At 44.2% G+C, this 18,782-nt stretch overlaps 1 protein-coding gene across 1 annotated transcript in view; it reads left to right on the top strand.

Moving 5' to 3' along the window:
- CAAP1 (caspase activity and apoptosis inhibitor 1) overlaps positions 1-18,782 on the top strand; it is a 57,916-nt gene that overhangs the window by 24,787 nt on the left and 14,347 nt on the right. The window contains exon 5 of the mRNA XM_068234568.1: positions 14,683-14,720. Within this exon, the coding sequence (XP_068090669.1) occupies positions 14,683-14,720 (38 nt within the window). The remainder of the gene's footprint in view (positions 1-14,682; positions 14,721-18,782) is intronic.

Genomic DNA, 18,782 nt, shown 5'->3' with positions numbered 1-18,782 from the left:
ATGTATTCATTTGCAGCTACTTCATGTGTTTATTTTAAATAATTTTACTGGCTTCAAGTTCCCCTTAAGATAAGCACTAACACAGAATTATGTATGAATGTGCAAAATATTACCCTTTAAAGCACATCTTAACTGGAAATACATGAATACAATACTTACCCCCTATTAATTCTGTCTGCCATTTACTTTTTTCCCTCCCATTGAGCCACAGCTCCACTCGGAAAAACTGTTCCACTATCTTCAAAATGGCGATGACTCCGGAAGACCGTTTGAGTCGGTGCTTCCGAGCGGGTAGGAAGCAGAGGACCCTAGAGAGGGAGCTTAGTGGGGTGGTCGGGGGGTTGTAAATGGGGCGTGAAAAGGACAGGCAAACGCCGTAAGCCTGCCTCTTGCTGGGTAAAAATGTTCTCTGAAAGTCCAATCTTACTGCCCGCAAGTATAGGAAATGGGCGAGTGTGCAAGGCAACAGACAGCGACAGAGGTTGCACAACCCTTCTAAACATACATATGTTCTTTAAATTGCTGCAGTTCAGGACAAATATTCTTTAAACATTTGCGGACCGAGGTGATAGAGATCTACGCCTTGTTTTGATGGGCTCCTGGCTGGCAGGGCGTAGATCTCTATCACCGGCGCCGCTGCTCCCCGCCGCGATCGTGCGCACCGAACCGGCTGCACTTAGCTGTCTTATGACAGCTAAGGCTTCCGTGTATCGGCAGGAGCCATCACTGATTGGCTCCCTGCCGTGTGATCACTGTGAGCCAATCACAGCGATCACCCTCCGAAAGGCAACATAGTTGCCGTTCCGCCTCCCTCTCCCTGTCACTGTGTAGATCTTGTGTGACAGGGAGAGACGCACAGCCTCCAGCCGTGACAGGCTGTGCGATTTTTAACAAAAAAAAAAACACTTTTTTTATCCCGATATCCCCCCCCCATGTATCCCTTGATCCCGTCCCAACCACCTATATATAGATATATATCGATATAGATAGATAGATAGATTTTATTGGATTGTGATTTCAACCACTTGCCGACCGCCCCTACCTAGGGGCGGCGGCAAAGTGGAGCCCGCAACGACCGCAATACGCCGATCGGCGGGGGCTCGTTGCGGACTAGCTGGCCGGGGATAGCACGCTGGATGTGCACACCCGCGACGTCAACCCGCCGGCCAATTAGCAGCGCCAGCGGGTTGTTAACCCCCGATCTGCCGCATGTAAAGCGGATAATACGCTTTGTAATGTTTACAAAGCGTATTATACAGGCTGCCTCCTGCCCTGGTGGTCCCAGTGATCGAGGGACCACCAGGGCAGGTTGCAGCCCTCCTAGTAAGCACCCAAGCACACTGATCCTGCCCCCTGATCGCCCACTGCACCCATCAGACCCCCCCCCCCCTGCCCACCCCTCAGACACCTGTTTGCACCCAATCACCCATTAATCACTCCCTGTCACTATCTCAACGTTATTTTTTAGATTAGTCCTAAACTGCCCCCTGGGGGCTCCTGAACACCCCCCCCCCCCACACACACACACACACACCCTTAGATCCTCCCTAGACCCTCCCCCCCTGTATACATCTATTCTCCCCTATGATCACCCACTGATCACCTGTCAATCACCCATCAATCACCCCCTGTCACCACCTGTCACTGCCACCCATCAGATCAGACCCTAACCTGCACTTGGTGGGCACCTGATCACCCACCCACACCCTCAGATTGCGTTCAGACCCACCCTCAGATCACCTCCGAAAGTGCATTGTTTACATCTGTTCTCCCCTCAAATCGTCCACTGATCACCCATCAATCACCCATTAATCACCCCGTCACCACCTGTCATTGCTACCCATCAGATCAGGCCCTAATATGCCCCCTGCGGGCTTCTGATCACCCGGCCAAGCCCTCACCCGCCCCACCGCAGTGACAGAAATTTTTTTTCTGATCACTGCTGGTACAACTTAATTACCATGTCCAGGTCACGATTTGAGAACATCCGGCGCTTCCTGCACTTCAGTGCCAATACAACCTGTCATCTAAGAGACCACCCTGCTTATGACCGGTTCCACAAAATTCGCCCCCTCATAGACCACCTGTCATCAAAATTTGCAGATGCTTATACCCCTGAACAGTAATTTTGAGACATTTGGTTTCCAGACTACTCCTCATGGTTTTGGGCCCCTAAAATGCCAGGGCAGTATAGGAACCCCACAAGTGACCCCATTTTAGAAAGAAGACACCCCAAGGTATTCTGTTAGGTGTATGACGAGTTCATAGAAGATTTTATTTTTTGTCAAAAGTTAGCGGAAATTGATTTTTATTGTTTTTTTTTCTCAAAGTGTCATTTTCCACTAACTTGTGACAAAAAATAAAAAATACACCCCAAAACACATTGTACTACTTCTCCTGAGTACGGCGATACCACATGTGTGACACTTTTTTGCAGCCTAGGTGCGCTAAGAGGCCCAACGTCCTATGAGTACCTTTAGAATTTCACAGGTCATTTTGAGGCATTTGGTTTCTAGACTACTCCTCACGGTTTAGGGCCCCTAAAATGCCAGGACATTATAGGAACCCCACAAGTGACCCCATTTTAGAAAGAAGACACCCCAAGGTATTCCATTAGGTGTATGGGGAATTCATAGAAGATTTTATTTTTTGTCACAAGTTAGTGGAAAATGACACTTTGTGAAAAAAACAATAAAAATCAATTTCCGCTAACTTGTGCCAAAAAAAATGAAATCTTCTATGAACTCCCCATACTACTAACGGAATACCTTGGAGTGTCTTCTTTCTAAAATGGGGTCACTTGTAGGGTTCCTATACTGCCCTGGCATTTTAGGGGCCCTAAACCGTGAGGAGTTAGCGGAAATTGATTTTTATTTTCACAAAGTGTCATTTTCCGCTAACTTGTGACAAAAAATAAAATCTTCTATGAACTCACCATACTCCTAATGGAATACCTTTGGGTGTCTTCTTTCTAGAATGGGGTCATTTGTGGGGTTCCTATACTGCCCTGGCATTTTAGGGGCCCTAAACCGTGAGGAGTAGCCTTGAAACCAAATGTCGCAAAATGACCTGTGAAATCCTAAAGGTACTCATTGGACTTTGGGCCCCTTAGCGCACTTAGGGTGTAAAAAAGTGCCACACATGTGGTACCGCCGTACTCAGGAGAAGTAGTATAATGTGTTTTGGGGTGTATTTTTACACATACCCATGCTGGGTGGGAGAAATATCTCTGTAAATGGACAATTGTGTGTAAAAAAAAAAAAAAAAAAAAAAAAAAAAAAAAAAATTAAAAAAAAATCTCATTTACAGAGCTATTTCTCCCACCCATCATGGGTATGCGTAAAAATACACCCCAAAACACATTATGAAAATAAAAAATAAATCTTCTATGAACTCACCATGCCGCTTAGTGAATACTTTGGGGTGTCTTCTTTCCAAAATGGGGTCATTTGGGGGGTATTTATACTATCCTGGAATTCTAGCACCTCATGAAACGTGACAGGTGCTCAGAAATGAGAGGGATGCTTCAAAATGGGAAAATTCACTTTTTGCACCATAGTTTGTAAATGCTATAACTTTTACCCAAACCAATAAATATAAACTGAATGTTTTTTATTTGTTGTTTTTTTTTATCAAAGACGTGTAGCACAATAAATTTGGACAACAATGTATACAGAAATTTTACTTCATTTGACAAATTTTATCACAGGAAGTTAAAAAAAATCATTTTTTTGACAAAATGCATGTCTTTTTTGATGAATAGAATACAAACTAAAAATCGCAGCAGCAATCAAATAGCACCAAAAGAAAGCTGTATTAGTGACAAGAAAAGGAGGGAAAATTCATTTAGATGGTAGCTTGTATGACTGAGCAATAAACCATTAAAGCTGCAGTGGTCTGAATGGAAAAAAGGCTCTGGTCCTTAAAGAGAATCTGTATTGTTAAAATCGCACAAAAGTAAACATACCAGTGCGTTAAGGGACATCTCCTATTACCCTCTGTCACAATTTCGCCGCTCCCCGCCGCATTAAAAGTGGTTAAAAACAGTTTTAAAAAGTTTGTTTATAAACAAACAAAATGGCCACCAAAACAGGAAGTAGGTTGATGTACAGTATGTCCACACATAGAAAATACATCCATACACAAGCAGGCTGTATACAGCCTTCCTTTTGAATCTCAAGAGATCATTTGTGTGTTTCTTTCCCCCCTGAGGGGGGAGTGCATAGCAGAACCACAACACTGAAGAACTTGGCAGCCTTCCAGACACAGGCTGACAAGTCTGACAAGGGAAAGATACATTGATTTATTACAGAGACTGTGATAGTACAAAGTGCTGCAGTAAGCCAGAACACATTAGAATAGCTTTTGGAACTTGTAGGATGATAAAAAACAGGATGCAATTTTTGTTACGGAGTCTCTTTAAGGGGTGAAAAGACTGCGGTCCTTAAGTGGTTAAGGTAACAGTACTACCAGAATTATGAACAAATGTGCTCAATATTAACCTCCTTGCCGGTCTAAAAAATCCGGCAAGGAGGCAGCGCCGCACATTTTTTTAATTTTTTTTTTTTTTAAATCATGTAGCGAGCCAAGGGCTCGCTACATGATAGCCACTAAGCGGCGGCATCCCCCCACCCACTCCGATCGCCTTCGGCGATCAGAGTATGCAGGAAATCCCGTTGAGAACAAGATTTCCTGCAGGGCTTCCCCGGTCGCCATGGCGACGGGGCGGGATGACGTCACCGACGTCATGGACGTCGGGACGTCATAGGGAATCCCGATCCGCCCCTCAACGCTGCCTGGCACTGATTGGCCAGGCAGCGCAGGGCTCTGGGGCGGGGGGGAGCGACTCGGCGCAGCGGATTGCGGCGGATCGGCGGCGAGCGGCGGCGATCGGAAGTTACAAGCAGCTAGCAAAGTGCTAGCTGCTTGTAACAGAAAAAAAAATTATGCAAATCGGCCCAGCGGGGCCTGAGATATCCTCCTGCGCAGGTTACCCCGAGCTGAGCTCAGGATAACCGGCAAGGAGGTTAAAGTGGTCTAAAACATAACAGTGGTCTGACATAACATTGAATAAAAATGTGTTTTCCTTCTCGCTATTACCCATACAGTTATTATATTTGCTTTTGTGCACAAGTAATATTGTCTGTTTACAAATTACAAATTCTCAAAGTACAGTTTATATGCTCTGAAAGCTGCTAATGCATTTTATTCAAGCTGCTTTTTACTATAAAGAAAACTTCTAGTGAGCTCATCTGAACTGTGTGTATGCTTGAAGCACAGAGAGCTCCTTTTCAGTTGTTACACACAATGTACCAACTGAGAAATGTAAACAAAAAATACTGTTATCTCCACTTCAGATTGGATCCTAAGCTGAAGGGGCCTTCCATCGCAAGACAAAGTGCTGTGTTTAACTGTTTGAATGCTGTTCTGCTACAATTTTTGTCTTTTCTAGTAGGTTTAGGGTTAAAAGGAATCTTTAAGAGCAAAGAATAAATGCTGAGTTTCAGACCACTTAAACTTTATATTTCTAAAAATGAAAAAAAATGCAGCACTTACGGTAATAAATAAAATCCACACAGTGGTATGTCAGCAATGACTGACTGCCTTTGCCAGTGTAGTGTTTGTATAGCCAACAAACTACCTACTACTGTGCCTGTACACTCACTGACCATCTCAGTGCAGTTTAACTCTCCGTGTAACTCTCCTCCTTACACAGCTAGAATGAAAGCAGAAAACAGAATGAAAAACCGACCATCCTCCCTTTTTATATAGTGATGATTACTTAAAGGGATACTTAAGTCAGGGAGAAAAAATGAGTTTAACTCACCTGGGGCTTCCCTCAGCCCCTTGCAGCTGATCGGTGCCCTCGCAGCCCCACTCCGATGCTCCTGGACCCGCCAGCGCCTTCTTGCCGCAATAGCAGCATGGGGGTGCTATTGTGGCTGGGAACGCGAAGAATCACTCGCGTTCCCATGCCTGTCGGCCGGTGACGGCGATGCCGGAAGTCGTCGCCGGCGGGTCCAGGAGCATCGGAGCGGGGCTGCGAGGGCACCGATCAGCTGCAGGGGGCTGAGGGAAGCCCCAGGTAGGTTAAACTCATTTTTTCTCACTGACTTAAAGTTCCCTTTAATTCCTATTGGTTGCCAGGAGCAGGCTGTATATGGTCTGATTTATTTGCAAAATACCTGGAAACAATTCATTGGATACAGAAAAGGAAATAAGCAACTCCCTTCAAAAAACTTTGCTCGTGGCATTTTTTTTAATTATATTTGCAAAGAATTTGCCCCAATTGAATCAACCCAATTTGTTGTGAATTTAACTTTACCAATTTTGCCTGCACCTTCCTAATACCGACAAACAAAATGAATACATATGTTAGTCTCTATGAGCTCTGCCTAATTTTCCATCTTTGCTTACAGAACAATAGGGATATAACTCCTCTTGACAAATCTTTCAAACATCTGTTGATTATGGAATCTAGACATCGCAGATGGATATAATGTAGTTTTGATTTGTTGGGAATAAGCCCACAGCGAACAGACTACCCCAGTCACAGGTGGATCCTGCAGCTGGCTGTCACTATCCATACACGGAGCAGGCTTGTGACTGGGTGTATTGTGCCAACTTGTTTTTCCAGTATCTCACCAGTTCAGATGTAGCCCTGATAACACCAGTGAAATACTGGTGAAACATATTGGCATCCAGTGACCATCGTGCCCCGTGTATGGCAAGTGCCAGCCGGCTGCAGAATTCACTTGGGACAGCCCGTGTACGTAACTACACCAAATTAGGAACAGTACCTGACTTCCAGCACAGAGTATAAGGATTATATTGGGTGAGACCGAATCCTTTCTTAGTCTACCACTTGATACACTCAAAAGTTTACCGCTGCTAAGCTATTTTGGTGAACTATTTAATCATGGCCTTTCAAAGAGATAGTGGCTTGCGTTTGGGGCAGCTTGTTGACAATTGAGACTGAGGTGGTCTGATCTTTGAGATTCTATTATTAACAAGCTATCACTACATTACAGCCACCTGCGACCGGGATGGGCTGTTGGGCATGTTGTCCATTACTTACAAGTTTGCAACATGCACACAAAAGTTTCAAGTTTGGCATATGTGTATCATTTACTGCAAGTGGTTCTGTCCGTTGGTTGAGAAGTACTGGATAGTGTCCTTTTGCGCACTGTACACTTTAGGAAACCAAATGTGTTCATATGTTATCATCTCTACTAGAAGTTGGAACATATGGACCTCTAATTATTGATTGCTGGTCAGGCACGCTGTTGTCCCATTCACTGAATTTAGATCCTGTGAGTAGGGCTGCTTGTCACTAGGGGCTAACTCCTTTTTTTTCTGTGTAGACAAATATTAGTTTGTAGGCCTGTTATGGAAATATGTACAGTAAAAATGACATGATTTTACTTATTGGTGGGCATGCACTCACTGGCCGGTTTAGTAGTTACACATGTTTAATTGCTTGCTAACACAACTAACTACTCGGCCAATGACATGGCAGCAATCACTTAGGTATCAAAACATGGTGAAAACAAGTTGCTAAAGCTCGAGCAGAGCATCAGAATGGGGGAAAAAGAAGTGATGTTGAAGCTAGTGGTGTTGGTGTAATGGTGTGGGAGAGGGATATACATGCTACCATATGTATTTCCTTTAAACAATGCAAATTGCCTGGCTAGCCTGCTGATTCTCTGCCTTAAATACTTTCAGATTAGACCCTGAACAAGCATGCAGATCAGATGTTTCTGACAAAAGTCTGACCAGGTTAGCTGCATGTTTGTTTCAGGTGTGTGATTCTGCATTAGCAGAACTGCCAGGCAAATGGTATTGTTGAGAAGAAATGGCAGCCTTTATATCTCTTGAACGTAGGGTGTCCTTTAATACCAAATGTCATAGCCTACCTGAGTATTGTTGCTGACCATGTCCATCTCTTTATTAGCACAATGTACCTATCTTCTGATGGCTACTTCCAACAGGATACTACAGCATGTCACAATGCTAACTTAACCACTTAAGGACCGGGCTGTTTGCTGATCTGTGCTGCGTGGGGCTTTCCAGCCCACAGCACAGATCAGCAGTGAGGCAGGGCGACTAGACTACCCCCCCCCCCCTTTTTTTTCCCCACTAGGGGGATGACCTGCTGGGGGTTCTGATCGCTGCCGCTCCGTGTGGCCAAGCGGGGGGGGGGGGGGGCAAAGCCCCCCTCCGCAGTGTTGTTCCTCCCTCCCTACCCATCGCTCCATGGGCGGCACAGGACGGCGATCCGTCCTGCGCCGCCTCTGATAGGCTTCAGCCTATCAGATGCCGGCAATCCCCGTCCATTTACTTACCTGGGGCCTTCTCCAGCCCCGCGCAGCTGTCTGTCCCACGCTGACTGCTCCGTTCGCAGCCGCTGGCCCATGGTCCCCGAACTCTTACTGCGCCTGCGTGAAGCACCGCTGTCAAGCAAGTCGACGTTGTCTCGGCATAATGCATAGGCACAGAACTACTTGCCTGCACAGTATGCCGTGGACAATGTGGGCTTGATTGACAGCGCGCTTCATGCAGGTGCAGTAACAACGACCTCAAGGTTGTCCTCTGCACTGTGCGGGGACCCCGGGCCGGCGGCTGCGAACAGAGCTGTCAGCGTGGGACAGACAGCTGCGAGGGGCTGGAGAAAGCCCCAGCTAAGTAAATCAGATTTACATTAGATTTGGCTGATGATTCCATTAAGAGTCCCTTTAATGACAAACTGTGTTCTTGATCATGACAATTAGTTAACTGTACACCAATAGCGTCCACAGGCGCCATATTTCAATCTACCGTACTTTGGGAGATGGTGGAATGGGAGATTTGCATCATGCAGCAACTGTGTGATGTTGTCATGTCAATATGGAGCGAAATCTCTGAGGAATGTTTCCAACACTTTATTGAATCTAAGCCACAAATAACTGATGCAGTTCTGAAGACTAAAGATGGTCCAACCTGATATTGGGAAGGTGTACCTAATAAAGTGGCTAGTGAGTCTAATTACTGGTCATTCCATTTGTCCTTGTATTCCCTCAGCACAGAGGTCCATAAAAAGATTGCTTTCCTTCGTTATACAGAGCATAGTTTTTTTTACAGATTTTTTCCTATTTTTATGGCAGTGCTTGCACTTTTTTCCCTCTGACACTAGATGGCTCTGGAAGACTTATTTTCTCATTACCTCTATTTTCTTCTGCACTGTAAAATATAGGTCTACAGGAAGCTTTAAACTATGGAATAGTGTGCAGAAAATAACACTCTGGGGACCTGAAAAGCAGATGGTCATGTTTCCCCTATTCTATCTCCGTTTGTGTGCAAGTAATAGCTTCATGTAGAAGTTATTGCCTATTTTCCCTGTTACAGAAATGATGGTCCTTGTAATGGCAAAGCTAAAGAGCTTGCATTGAAAAAAAGGCATGCTACATATTATTGCTTCAGAAGCTTGGTTCAAAGCATACACTGAGGAAATGCATTGTATTGTAGGAGAGTGAATAGTGTAGGTTCTGTGAACTCTTTTAAAATGTTAAAAGGCAAATGATAAAAGGTTCTACAGCTAAATAATTACCTCCTTTGATCTATGTTGCTTGCAAGCAAATGACTGTGCTTTTTATCACAACACACATTTTTCCAATAATCTGCTTCTTTGCTCTCCTGTTTGTAAAAGTACAGTATAGCCAGAGGTCTAAGACCTTGTAAGGGAATATGGGTATATGTTGTATAACAGTCAGCAGATATATACATGTTGTATAACAGCAGAATAGTAAGGGATTGCGAAAGCTGCCTGTGCTGACCTCATTGTGCAAAGTATAAAGGATTAGTGTGGCTGCCATGCTGAATGCTTTTTGTTTTTCCCCGTTTCTTAAAGGAAACCGAGGGGGGGGGGGGGGTTTAAAAGCGTTGTACTTGCCTGTGGCTTTTACCAGTCCCCTACAGCCGCCCTATGCCTGCGAAGTCAATCAACGATCTTCCGGTCCCCCACCACGGATACGTTTTGTTTTGCCCAGACTGGCCTTACTTCTACTGAGCGTGAACGAGGAAACACACGACCAGGGCTGCACAGGGCAGTGGCCATATTGACTGGCCAGTCGGGGCAAAACAAAGCGTAGCCGCTGCGGGGAACCAGAGGATCAGTGAGTAACGTCGCAGACATAGGGCAGCTGCAGGGGGCTGGTAGAAGCCCCAGGCAAGGGAAACTGTTCCCCCACCTTTCCGTTTAGGTTCCCTTTAAGTTTTTATGGTGTGCACCTTTAATTATTATGCTGCTGACTAAAGCAGACTAAGGCCTGGTTTCCATTAACTACTGGCACAGCAGGGGGCTGCCATTACACGTGGCACTGTGTTGTTCCGCAATTTTCCCCTGATGCGGTTGCAATTTCATTGCATAGCAAATATGCAGAAATGTATGCGGTGATTCTGCAGCAAAACAAAACGCATGGATGGAAACCTCAGATATTGCAGTCTATGCACTTTTTGATAACTGCGGATTACATTGTGTGACACTTCCGAAAATGGAGCTAAATCATGTAGATGGAAACGAGGCCTAAAGGTACATAAACACACTCAATGTCTGTCATCTGCTGGGGTGGGGACTTAATCCTTCAGGGGACAGTTCAAGGCCAGATGTGTAGTTGGCCTACATGCTAGAGATTCAGACATTAGTGATTTGGAAGGTGCTGTCAGTAAACCAGTTCTGGTTTAGTCTGCTATATTGATCTCATTACCATGAATCTGTGGTGCACAGCCAATTTCCATCGTACCGTTTACTGAGGGCACCTTTCAATCAGCAATGTCTGAATCTCTGTTGGAGCAGAATTTGAAGGTGAATCTGTGTGCCAGTTCGACACAAGGAGCATGTGTAGGACTTAGCATGCAGTTAGGGTTATAGGGACTGACAGCAATTATCACTGCATGTGTGGGGTTAGTGGTGGTGGGCTCACATACCCAGCATTAGCAGGCCATTTGTATAAGCATCTGTGGGTCATGGCCCTGTGTAATAACTGCTTTAGGACCTGTATTCAAACTCTGTCAGCGCTCATGGAATTGCAAAGCCTCTATGATTTTAACTATTTTTGATACTTTGGTATTGCACGGCTGTGGCTTGAATAAATTTAGAGGTTGCATCAATTAATAATAATTAATAGAGTACCTTTATTATTCAGCTGAAAATAATCTGTCCCAGCAGAATGAATTTTTAGCACAAAAAAAGCACTCATATTGTGTAATCTGGTACAGTAGAATCTTGATATAGTAAACCCCTGTTATATTAAGTCCCAAAAATCCACCTGTGTGAATATGCAATGTAGGACCAATTCGGGTATAGTAAACTTCTGATGTAGAAAACTACTTGGCCAGGACTCTTGGAGTTTTGCTATAAAGGGATTCTACAGTATGTCATCTCTCTAGAGCAGAGCTTTTCAACCTTTTCAATAATTGTACCACTTCAATCACCTGAAAATTTTCAAGTACCACCCTGTGTGCCAGCGCAGTAGAGCAGACTCGATCGGGCTTGGCTGTTTCTGCCAGAGCCCAAGTGGAGAGCCGATGCTGCACATGTGCGCACGCTGACAAGGAGATCCTCAGAGAGGCCCCAGCGCTGGATCCCCTCTACTGAGGAGGATGCTGGAAACCTCTTTAGGATCTAGAGGCTTCCCCCCCTTCCGAGGTAAGTATCCTCCAAGGGTGCTTTTTCTTACAACTACATTTTAAGGAAAGGGGGGCATATGGGAGGGGAATAGCAGGAGGCATTGGTGGGGAAAATGATTAAAATCAGATTGCTATCCTACAGATTGCAATTATTGGCAATCTGTAGGTAGATTGCCAATATATATAGCCTTCCCCTTCGCTTCAATAAAGGTAGCCTTCCCCCACCGCCAAAGAGCTGGGGAGCGAGCTTGACCACAAAGTTCGGCTCCACCTCATTTGCTCCTTGCTGTGCTGCCCTGCGGAATAGTGCAGACCTCAGATCAGCGGTAACTCGGAAACAGTAAAGAGACAGCCAGGTGAACGGTGCACAGTGACGACATGTATACTTCAAATATAGGAAGTGATGTCACTTTGTGGAGGTGGGCCAGGACAAGCAGCAGGTGGGCAATTAAGTGGCAGGCAAACCTGTCACGTACCACCACCTGGCCAACCGCAAAGCACCACAGGTGGTACGCGTACCACAGGTTGAAAAGCCCTGCTCTAGAGCAAGTGCTCAGCAATAAGGCAATCTCTAGTACTAGTTCTAGAATACTTAGAAAGCTTTCTTTATGATTTTTTCTTTATACTTTTTTGCCCAAAACCAAACCTCAATATTTTGGTCTTTCTTTCAAAATCGTCATCCCTCATGCAATTTCTCTACAGTTCCAGATGTCCTGCTGTAATTGCTTTTTATAATGTGTTGAGGATGTAACGTATCCACATGCAATTGTCTTTCCTGTGAATTATTGTAACTACAAATGGTACAGTGTAGAGCAGTAAAAAACACTCGGCACTCAGACCCAGTCCGTGTAAATGGGGGGGCGGGCTCTGCACTTGCTTATTGTTCAATAAACACTTCCCCTTTCCAAGACACCCAAACAAATGGCATACAGCTGGAACTCCGGACGTGCACCGGTTCCAATATCTGTGAACAACAGTCTAATGGTATACATACATGAAGACAGACCGGGCATCAGTCCCTTTAAGTTCTTTAATGTAGCATCTTGCCGAAAAACATTGCAGTGATGGATTCACATCAAATCACAATTAGGTGGATCAAACCTGCATTGATGAGGGTGTCCGGGGAGTGCGGGATGCGGGTGACCAGGGATGAGTGGACGGCACTACAGCCGTTTCGCGCCCAGCTGGCGCTTGCTCACGTGCTTACGTCCTTGGTGATGGCGGCACCGAGCGGCTTTCCGGCTAAGGCCTGTAAGCCACGCCTCCGGCGCACGCCATTGGTGTAAAGGGGTGAGGGGGCGGGGACTCGCCATAGCAGCGAGAGACTAGTGTATGTATTTGGAAAAACCAGCAAGCAGAAGTAGGCTGCTGGCGCTGCATTAAAGGGGCAGTGTGCTGTGGAACCTAAATGTGCATATGCAAAAAACATTGTTACTACAAACGTGATATTGACAAAACCAACTGGATTAAGACCTAAAACATGATACATGTGAACTTATGTGTCAAAACATTGTGCCAACTAAATTGGTTGTACATAAATCAGTGCACCCTACACGGAAGCACACCTATATTTGCGTTACTGCTACACAATACATATAATATTCTCTACATTATCTAAAACTACATTCTACAACATAAACATGTTTATTACATGTATTTATATCCCCCAATTTTTATTGACCCCACAACATTCCCATAAAAACCCTCTCTAAAAGGACCGGAGACGGGACTGCTTTTCCAAAGAGACGAATTAAAAAGGTGTATTCACCTTGTTATTGGATGAATAGCAACCAGACATATCTATAAAAGCGGGAGGCCAGAACAATATCTGTCGGCTGGATTATGCCCAGAGACAACTAGTGTTTTAGTCCAGTTAGGGACGCACCAACACCAGTTAGAGATATATAAAGCTCGGGAGGAATGGATAGAAGTAAAAGGAGAGAGGTGGGATAGGAGATATCACCTTAGAAGGAGGAGCCAAAAAGTAAATCCAAGGATGGAAACCCGAGAAGGGAGTTATCGTACATATAGAAGGAGATATCACCGATATATTCACTAAATTATCCTTTCGATATATTCACTTAATTTACCCTTATACTACATAGAAATGGTAAGTTTGGATGAAAAAATTGTACCATGTATGGCCACCTTTAGGGTGATGTATTTTTTCTGGAAATGCATAGTTCATTGTTTGTATATTTTGTCCGTTTGAGTAAAATAAGAGGGAGACTGTATTGAAATCTTTGACATTTTTTCCCCTTATATATATTATCTGACAGTATGCAGCCAAGAGCCCTCCCTCCACCACACCTCCAAATTCCTGTATTTTCAGTAAATTACAGCTGGCAACAGCACACTGACAAGTGTTTGAAGATATTATAGTATTATATATGTATACATGCAATTTTTCAATAGGTTAGTACATTTGGGACAAGTGTATGTGTGTTTGCTTTTGTAAATATATGTCATTGTTTCTTTATGAATATTTTTCGCTGCAGGAATTTTTTGCTGCATTAGTTTTGGGGGACAGTTGAAAGCAGAAACGCAACTAACTTGCTCTAGGATTTTTATTCCACTTGACAAATAAATGTAAACATTCGACTGTCTCACTTTTAGGCTTGTGCCCACTGCTTTGGGTTGATTCACTAAACCGTGCTATGACAAACAGTACGCCTTATCAGAGATAGCACGCCTTATCAAAGATAACATGCCTTATCAGAGTAGCATAGTGAACGCTACGAACTTATGCCTGCTAATTGGCAATGGCACTCATCCTGCCCTAAGACCCTGCAGGTTCGTAGTGCTCGCTATACTACTCTGATAAGGCATGTTAACTTTGATAAGGCGTGCTATTTGTGTTAGCATAGTTTAGTGAATCAGCCCCCTTGTCTCTAAAGACCTAGTACTAGTTGGATTGCCACATCTAAAATTAGTAATACTAGTACTACATATATTGCATTAGCTGTTCTTTTATTATTTTATGGACTTGATAACATTGATTCCTTTTCTTCCTTTAAGGTCTGATGCAGGACTGGAAGATGCAGATACAAAAGTGGGTATGTGGACCGGTTTTATGATTATATGGAATTTAAACAAGCACCAGAGAGTGTTGCCTTTACTCTAAAAGTATTTAGGGAGCCAGGGGTAAATATTGTAAGTCCTCTCCATACACAAGACTTTATTTATACTTCTTCCACTCCTAGGTCAGCTTTCTTGTTGCTCTCCATCCATATGCAGCAGCTCCTCTCATAGTCTATGTGCTGTCCCATCTTTTGTACATTTCTCCCCATTTGCAGCATCGCTATTCCATTTGTGGCCTCACTTTGCGGCCTTCCCTTCCTTATGCAACCACCCCTTCATTCATGTCTAGCAGGAGCCCAAGGTGTGGGCCTTTATGGCTTTTCCAGAAATCTGGCCCTGCCTGTATGCATATTGCATTTCATCATGTTGTGCATGAAAAAGATTGTGTGTTAGGTCATTATGGTTAATTGACTAGGGCAGTTATTATTATTATTATTATTAATTAGATTTATATAGCGCCAACATATTACGCAGCGCTGTACAATAAATAGGATTACAGACAATAACAGGGTTGACAGAAAAATACAGGTAACAGACCATAGATACAACAATACAGGTAATAGCAATAAGATACACAACACAATGCAGATAATAGTACAATGCCAGATCATAAACTGGAATGGTAGTGGTAAAAAATTACCAGTTCCAAATTCTGGGTAAAGTGCACACAGTCAAGTATGATACACAAGGGGAGAGGGCCTTGCCAAAGGCTTACAATCTAGAGGGAGGGGCTGGTGACACAAAAGGAGGGGGTGCATCAAGACGTTATTGGCAGAAAGGATTAGGGTAGTGTTGAGTTGATGTAGGCCTCCTTGAAGAAGTGAGTTTTGAGTGCTTTTTTGAAGGTGTTGAAGGTGGGAGTGAGCCTGATGGGCAGTGGGAGAGAGTTCCACAGGATAGGGGCAGCTCTAGTGAAGTCCTGCAGTCTGGCATGGGAGTGCGAGATGCGTGGGGTGGTTAAGAGGAGGTCGTTGGAGGAGCGAAGTGGGCGGCCAGGTGTATATCTGCTGACCAGGTCAGAGATGTAGGTTGGGCAGGACTTGTGTATGGATTTGTATGCCAAACATAGGATCTTGAAGCTGATTCTGAAGTGAATTGGAAGCCAATGAAGGGATTTGCGTAGGGGAGTTGTGGAGACAGAGCGGTGGGAGGAGTAGATGAGTCTGGCTGCTGCGTTCATGATGGATTTTAGGGGGGCGATGCGGTTTTGAGGAAGGCCTGACAAGAGGGAGTTGCAGTAGTCCAGGCGGGAGATGATGAGGGCATGGACAAGGAGTTTGGTAGTGTCTGGGGACTCTTATATGTACATGTCAACCTAAAAATGACTTACTGATATGTATGTCAGAGTCACTGTATTAATATAGATCTCCTAAACCATTATGATGGCCATACATCAGGCCACTTGGCGGCCATCCAATTCGATTATTATGATTGAATTGGATGAAAATCTGTGCCGCCAAGTGCATGCCCGACCGTCAAAGCGACCAATTTCGGGACAGAAATTGGTTGCACGGTCGATCGCTCATGCTGCAGGATGTCGGCCTGGAAGTTGGTTGGTTGGGTGTGCGCCGGTACGAGAACGAGCGACGGAAACCTCGCCGCTGCTGCCGCAATGTGTGCCCGGTGTGCATTATACATTACCTTTCCTGCAGTAGCCTCCACGCGGTGTCCGTCCACCTCACGGGGGTCCGCATACACGCTGACATCACACGCTATGTGTTGCTAGCATGTATGCGTATCCCGGCGAGATGGACAGACACATCGTGGAGGCTTCTACAGGACAGGTAATGTATAATGCACACACGGTGGGGGCACACACATGGGGGGGTGCGGACGAGGCAGGCTCAGCCAATTCCCTTAACATTTCATGCTGAAATCGGACTGAAATAAGTCTGTAGTGCATGGGCAGCTTTGACAAGAGTCAAATTTATCTCTAATCAGATTCGATTAGAAATATATTTGTCTTTGTCAAATCTACCCATAATCGTCAGGTCAATGGGAACCTTTACCCTTATTAAAATATTGTAGCCTTCTTGAATATTGTTGGTATGTAAAAACCATTTGGAGTAATCACTAAAGCTTAGATGAAGCTGTGAATTTATACTAAAATAAGTAATCTAAGGTCACTCAATTGCTAAGGCATATTACATCATTCCTCTAACAGGGCCTCTTGATGATCATGAAAACACAATGTACTGATGTATAAATAGGATACTGTGTCAAAAGTCCTTGGGCATTCTGTACAAGAAAGGTGTATTCAGATATCTTCAGATAGAAGAAAAAAGCCAGGAGTTTTTAGACCTTGAGGAACATTGATTGATTGCTAAGATGGCCATACAGTGGTCAACATGGCCAACAGATAGATCCCTCTCCAATAATTATCAGATCAACTTTTTTCATCAGTAACTATAGTACTTTTTTTACGTGCAAAATAGTGTAAATATATTGTGCAGAAAAAGAGGTCAAATGATAAAGGGCGAAAAACTAATTTGAATAGCTTTAGTGCATCAGGTACAAAATGTGGTCTGATTTTCTACCATCATGATAAATACCATTTTTAAAACATACACAATTTGCTATTTCAATTACAATTTCTGTAATGAGCAGACTATCAAAACAGTCCGTGACATTAATGAATGTGTTTCATGTTTTGTAATAAATAATGTCTTCAGGTTTGGAAATATAGCTCACCCAAATAGTTAAGACCTTTACAGCAGTAAGGAGGCGTTTTGGCTTATACCCATGAACAAAACGTTCAGTTTATGCATATTTTAGCATTAACGAACTGCTTTGAATTTGACCAAAGCCGTTCAGTGGAATGGAGGTCAAGACTTTGATTCCATTAAAAGACACCCAAATAACTCATTGGAACAAAAGTCTAAGTTGGCTTCTTTGCAAAAGTATAGTTTGATAACATCTTGCAAAGTATTTTCTTGTGTGAACTTGTTTGTTTAAATTGTTTGTTCAATAAAAATATGGCAGTATGCAATGTTGAATTGTTGTTGGCTAAAGACAACTTTTTCTGTTTCAAAATTTTTATTAAAGGTTTTCAATGAAATAAGTGTACAACACCAGTAAGGGATCAATGTTCACCCAGAACTGGACCACATGACAATGAGAACATAAAGAGAAATGCATAACATTTACACATGGCTAATGTTGTCATGAGGACCCGTTTCAACATCAAAGTGGGTACGCCTGAGGCGTAGCCTGTGATCAGCTGGCTGGGGAGCTCGACCCAGAATGGCCGAGATCCCTACAGAGTGCGAAACCGGTAATCCCCTACCCATTGCCCACCCTACCTCTTCCCACCCCCTCCTCCCACCACCCACGGGTCCCACCCCCACCCACCCCGACTCCCTCCCACACCCCTTCCCATCCCTTCCACCCCAATGGAGTGGTGAGGGGGGGAACAACATAAAAGGAAAAGGAAGGAAGAAAAGAAGGAAAGAAAGGAAACAGGAGATCAAGAAGAGAAGAAGGATAGAGTGGACCTAGACGGGAGGTCAGATACCCCCACCTCTGGAGTTAGAGAGTCATCATTCACCTAGATGGCATTAACCTCTCCCTATTATGACCAAATAGTCTTGCCATGGTTGCCATACCCTCTCTACCTTAGTTAGCTTGTCCAGGAGGATGCCTGCTAGCTTTTCCTGGGTCATAAAATTAGTTAGTCTGTTTTTAACTTCCTCAAAGGGAACTAGTTGCTGCTTCCAGGCTCTGGCAATTGTTTGTTTGGCGGCGACAAAGATGAAGTGTACCAAGGCCCTTTGGTGTTTAGAGAGGGAATCTATGCGGAAGTGTAGTAAAGCTGACCAAGGGTCTTTCTGTAAGGAGATATGGAAGACTGCTTGTATCAGTTTGTATACCTTGGTCCAAAAGCGGGTTATCATGGGACATCTCCAAAAGGTATGTAGTAAGTCACCCTTGACCGTACAACCTCGGAAACAGTTGCCAGAGCTCCCTAAATGAGCCAGTCTAGCTGGCACCCAATACCATCTCATTAGGACTTTTAGGGAAGATTCAATAAGGTTGGT

Source organism: Hyperolius riggenbachi, chromosome 1, assembly GCF_040937935.1.
Source record: "Hyperolius riggenbachi isolate aHypRig1 chromosome 1, aHypRig1.pri, whole genome shotgun sequence".
In the NCBI taxonomy this organism is placed as follows: domain Eukaryota; kingdom Metazoa; phylum Chordata; class Amphibia; order Anura; family Hyperoliidae; genus Hyperolius; species Hyperolius riggenbachi.
The sequence above is the reverse complement of the archived record's forward strand: the minus strand, read 5'-3'. Positions and strand labels throughout refer to the sequence as shown.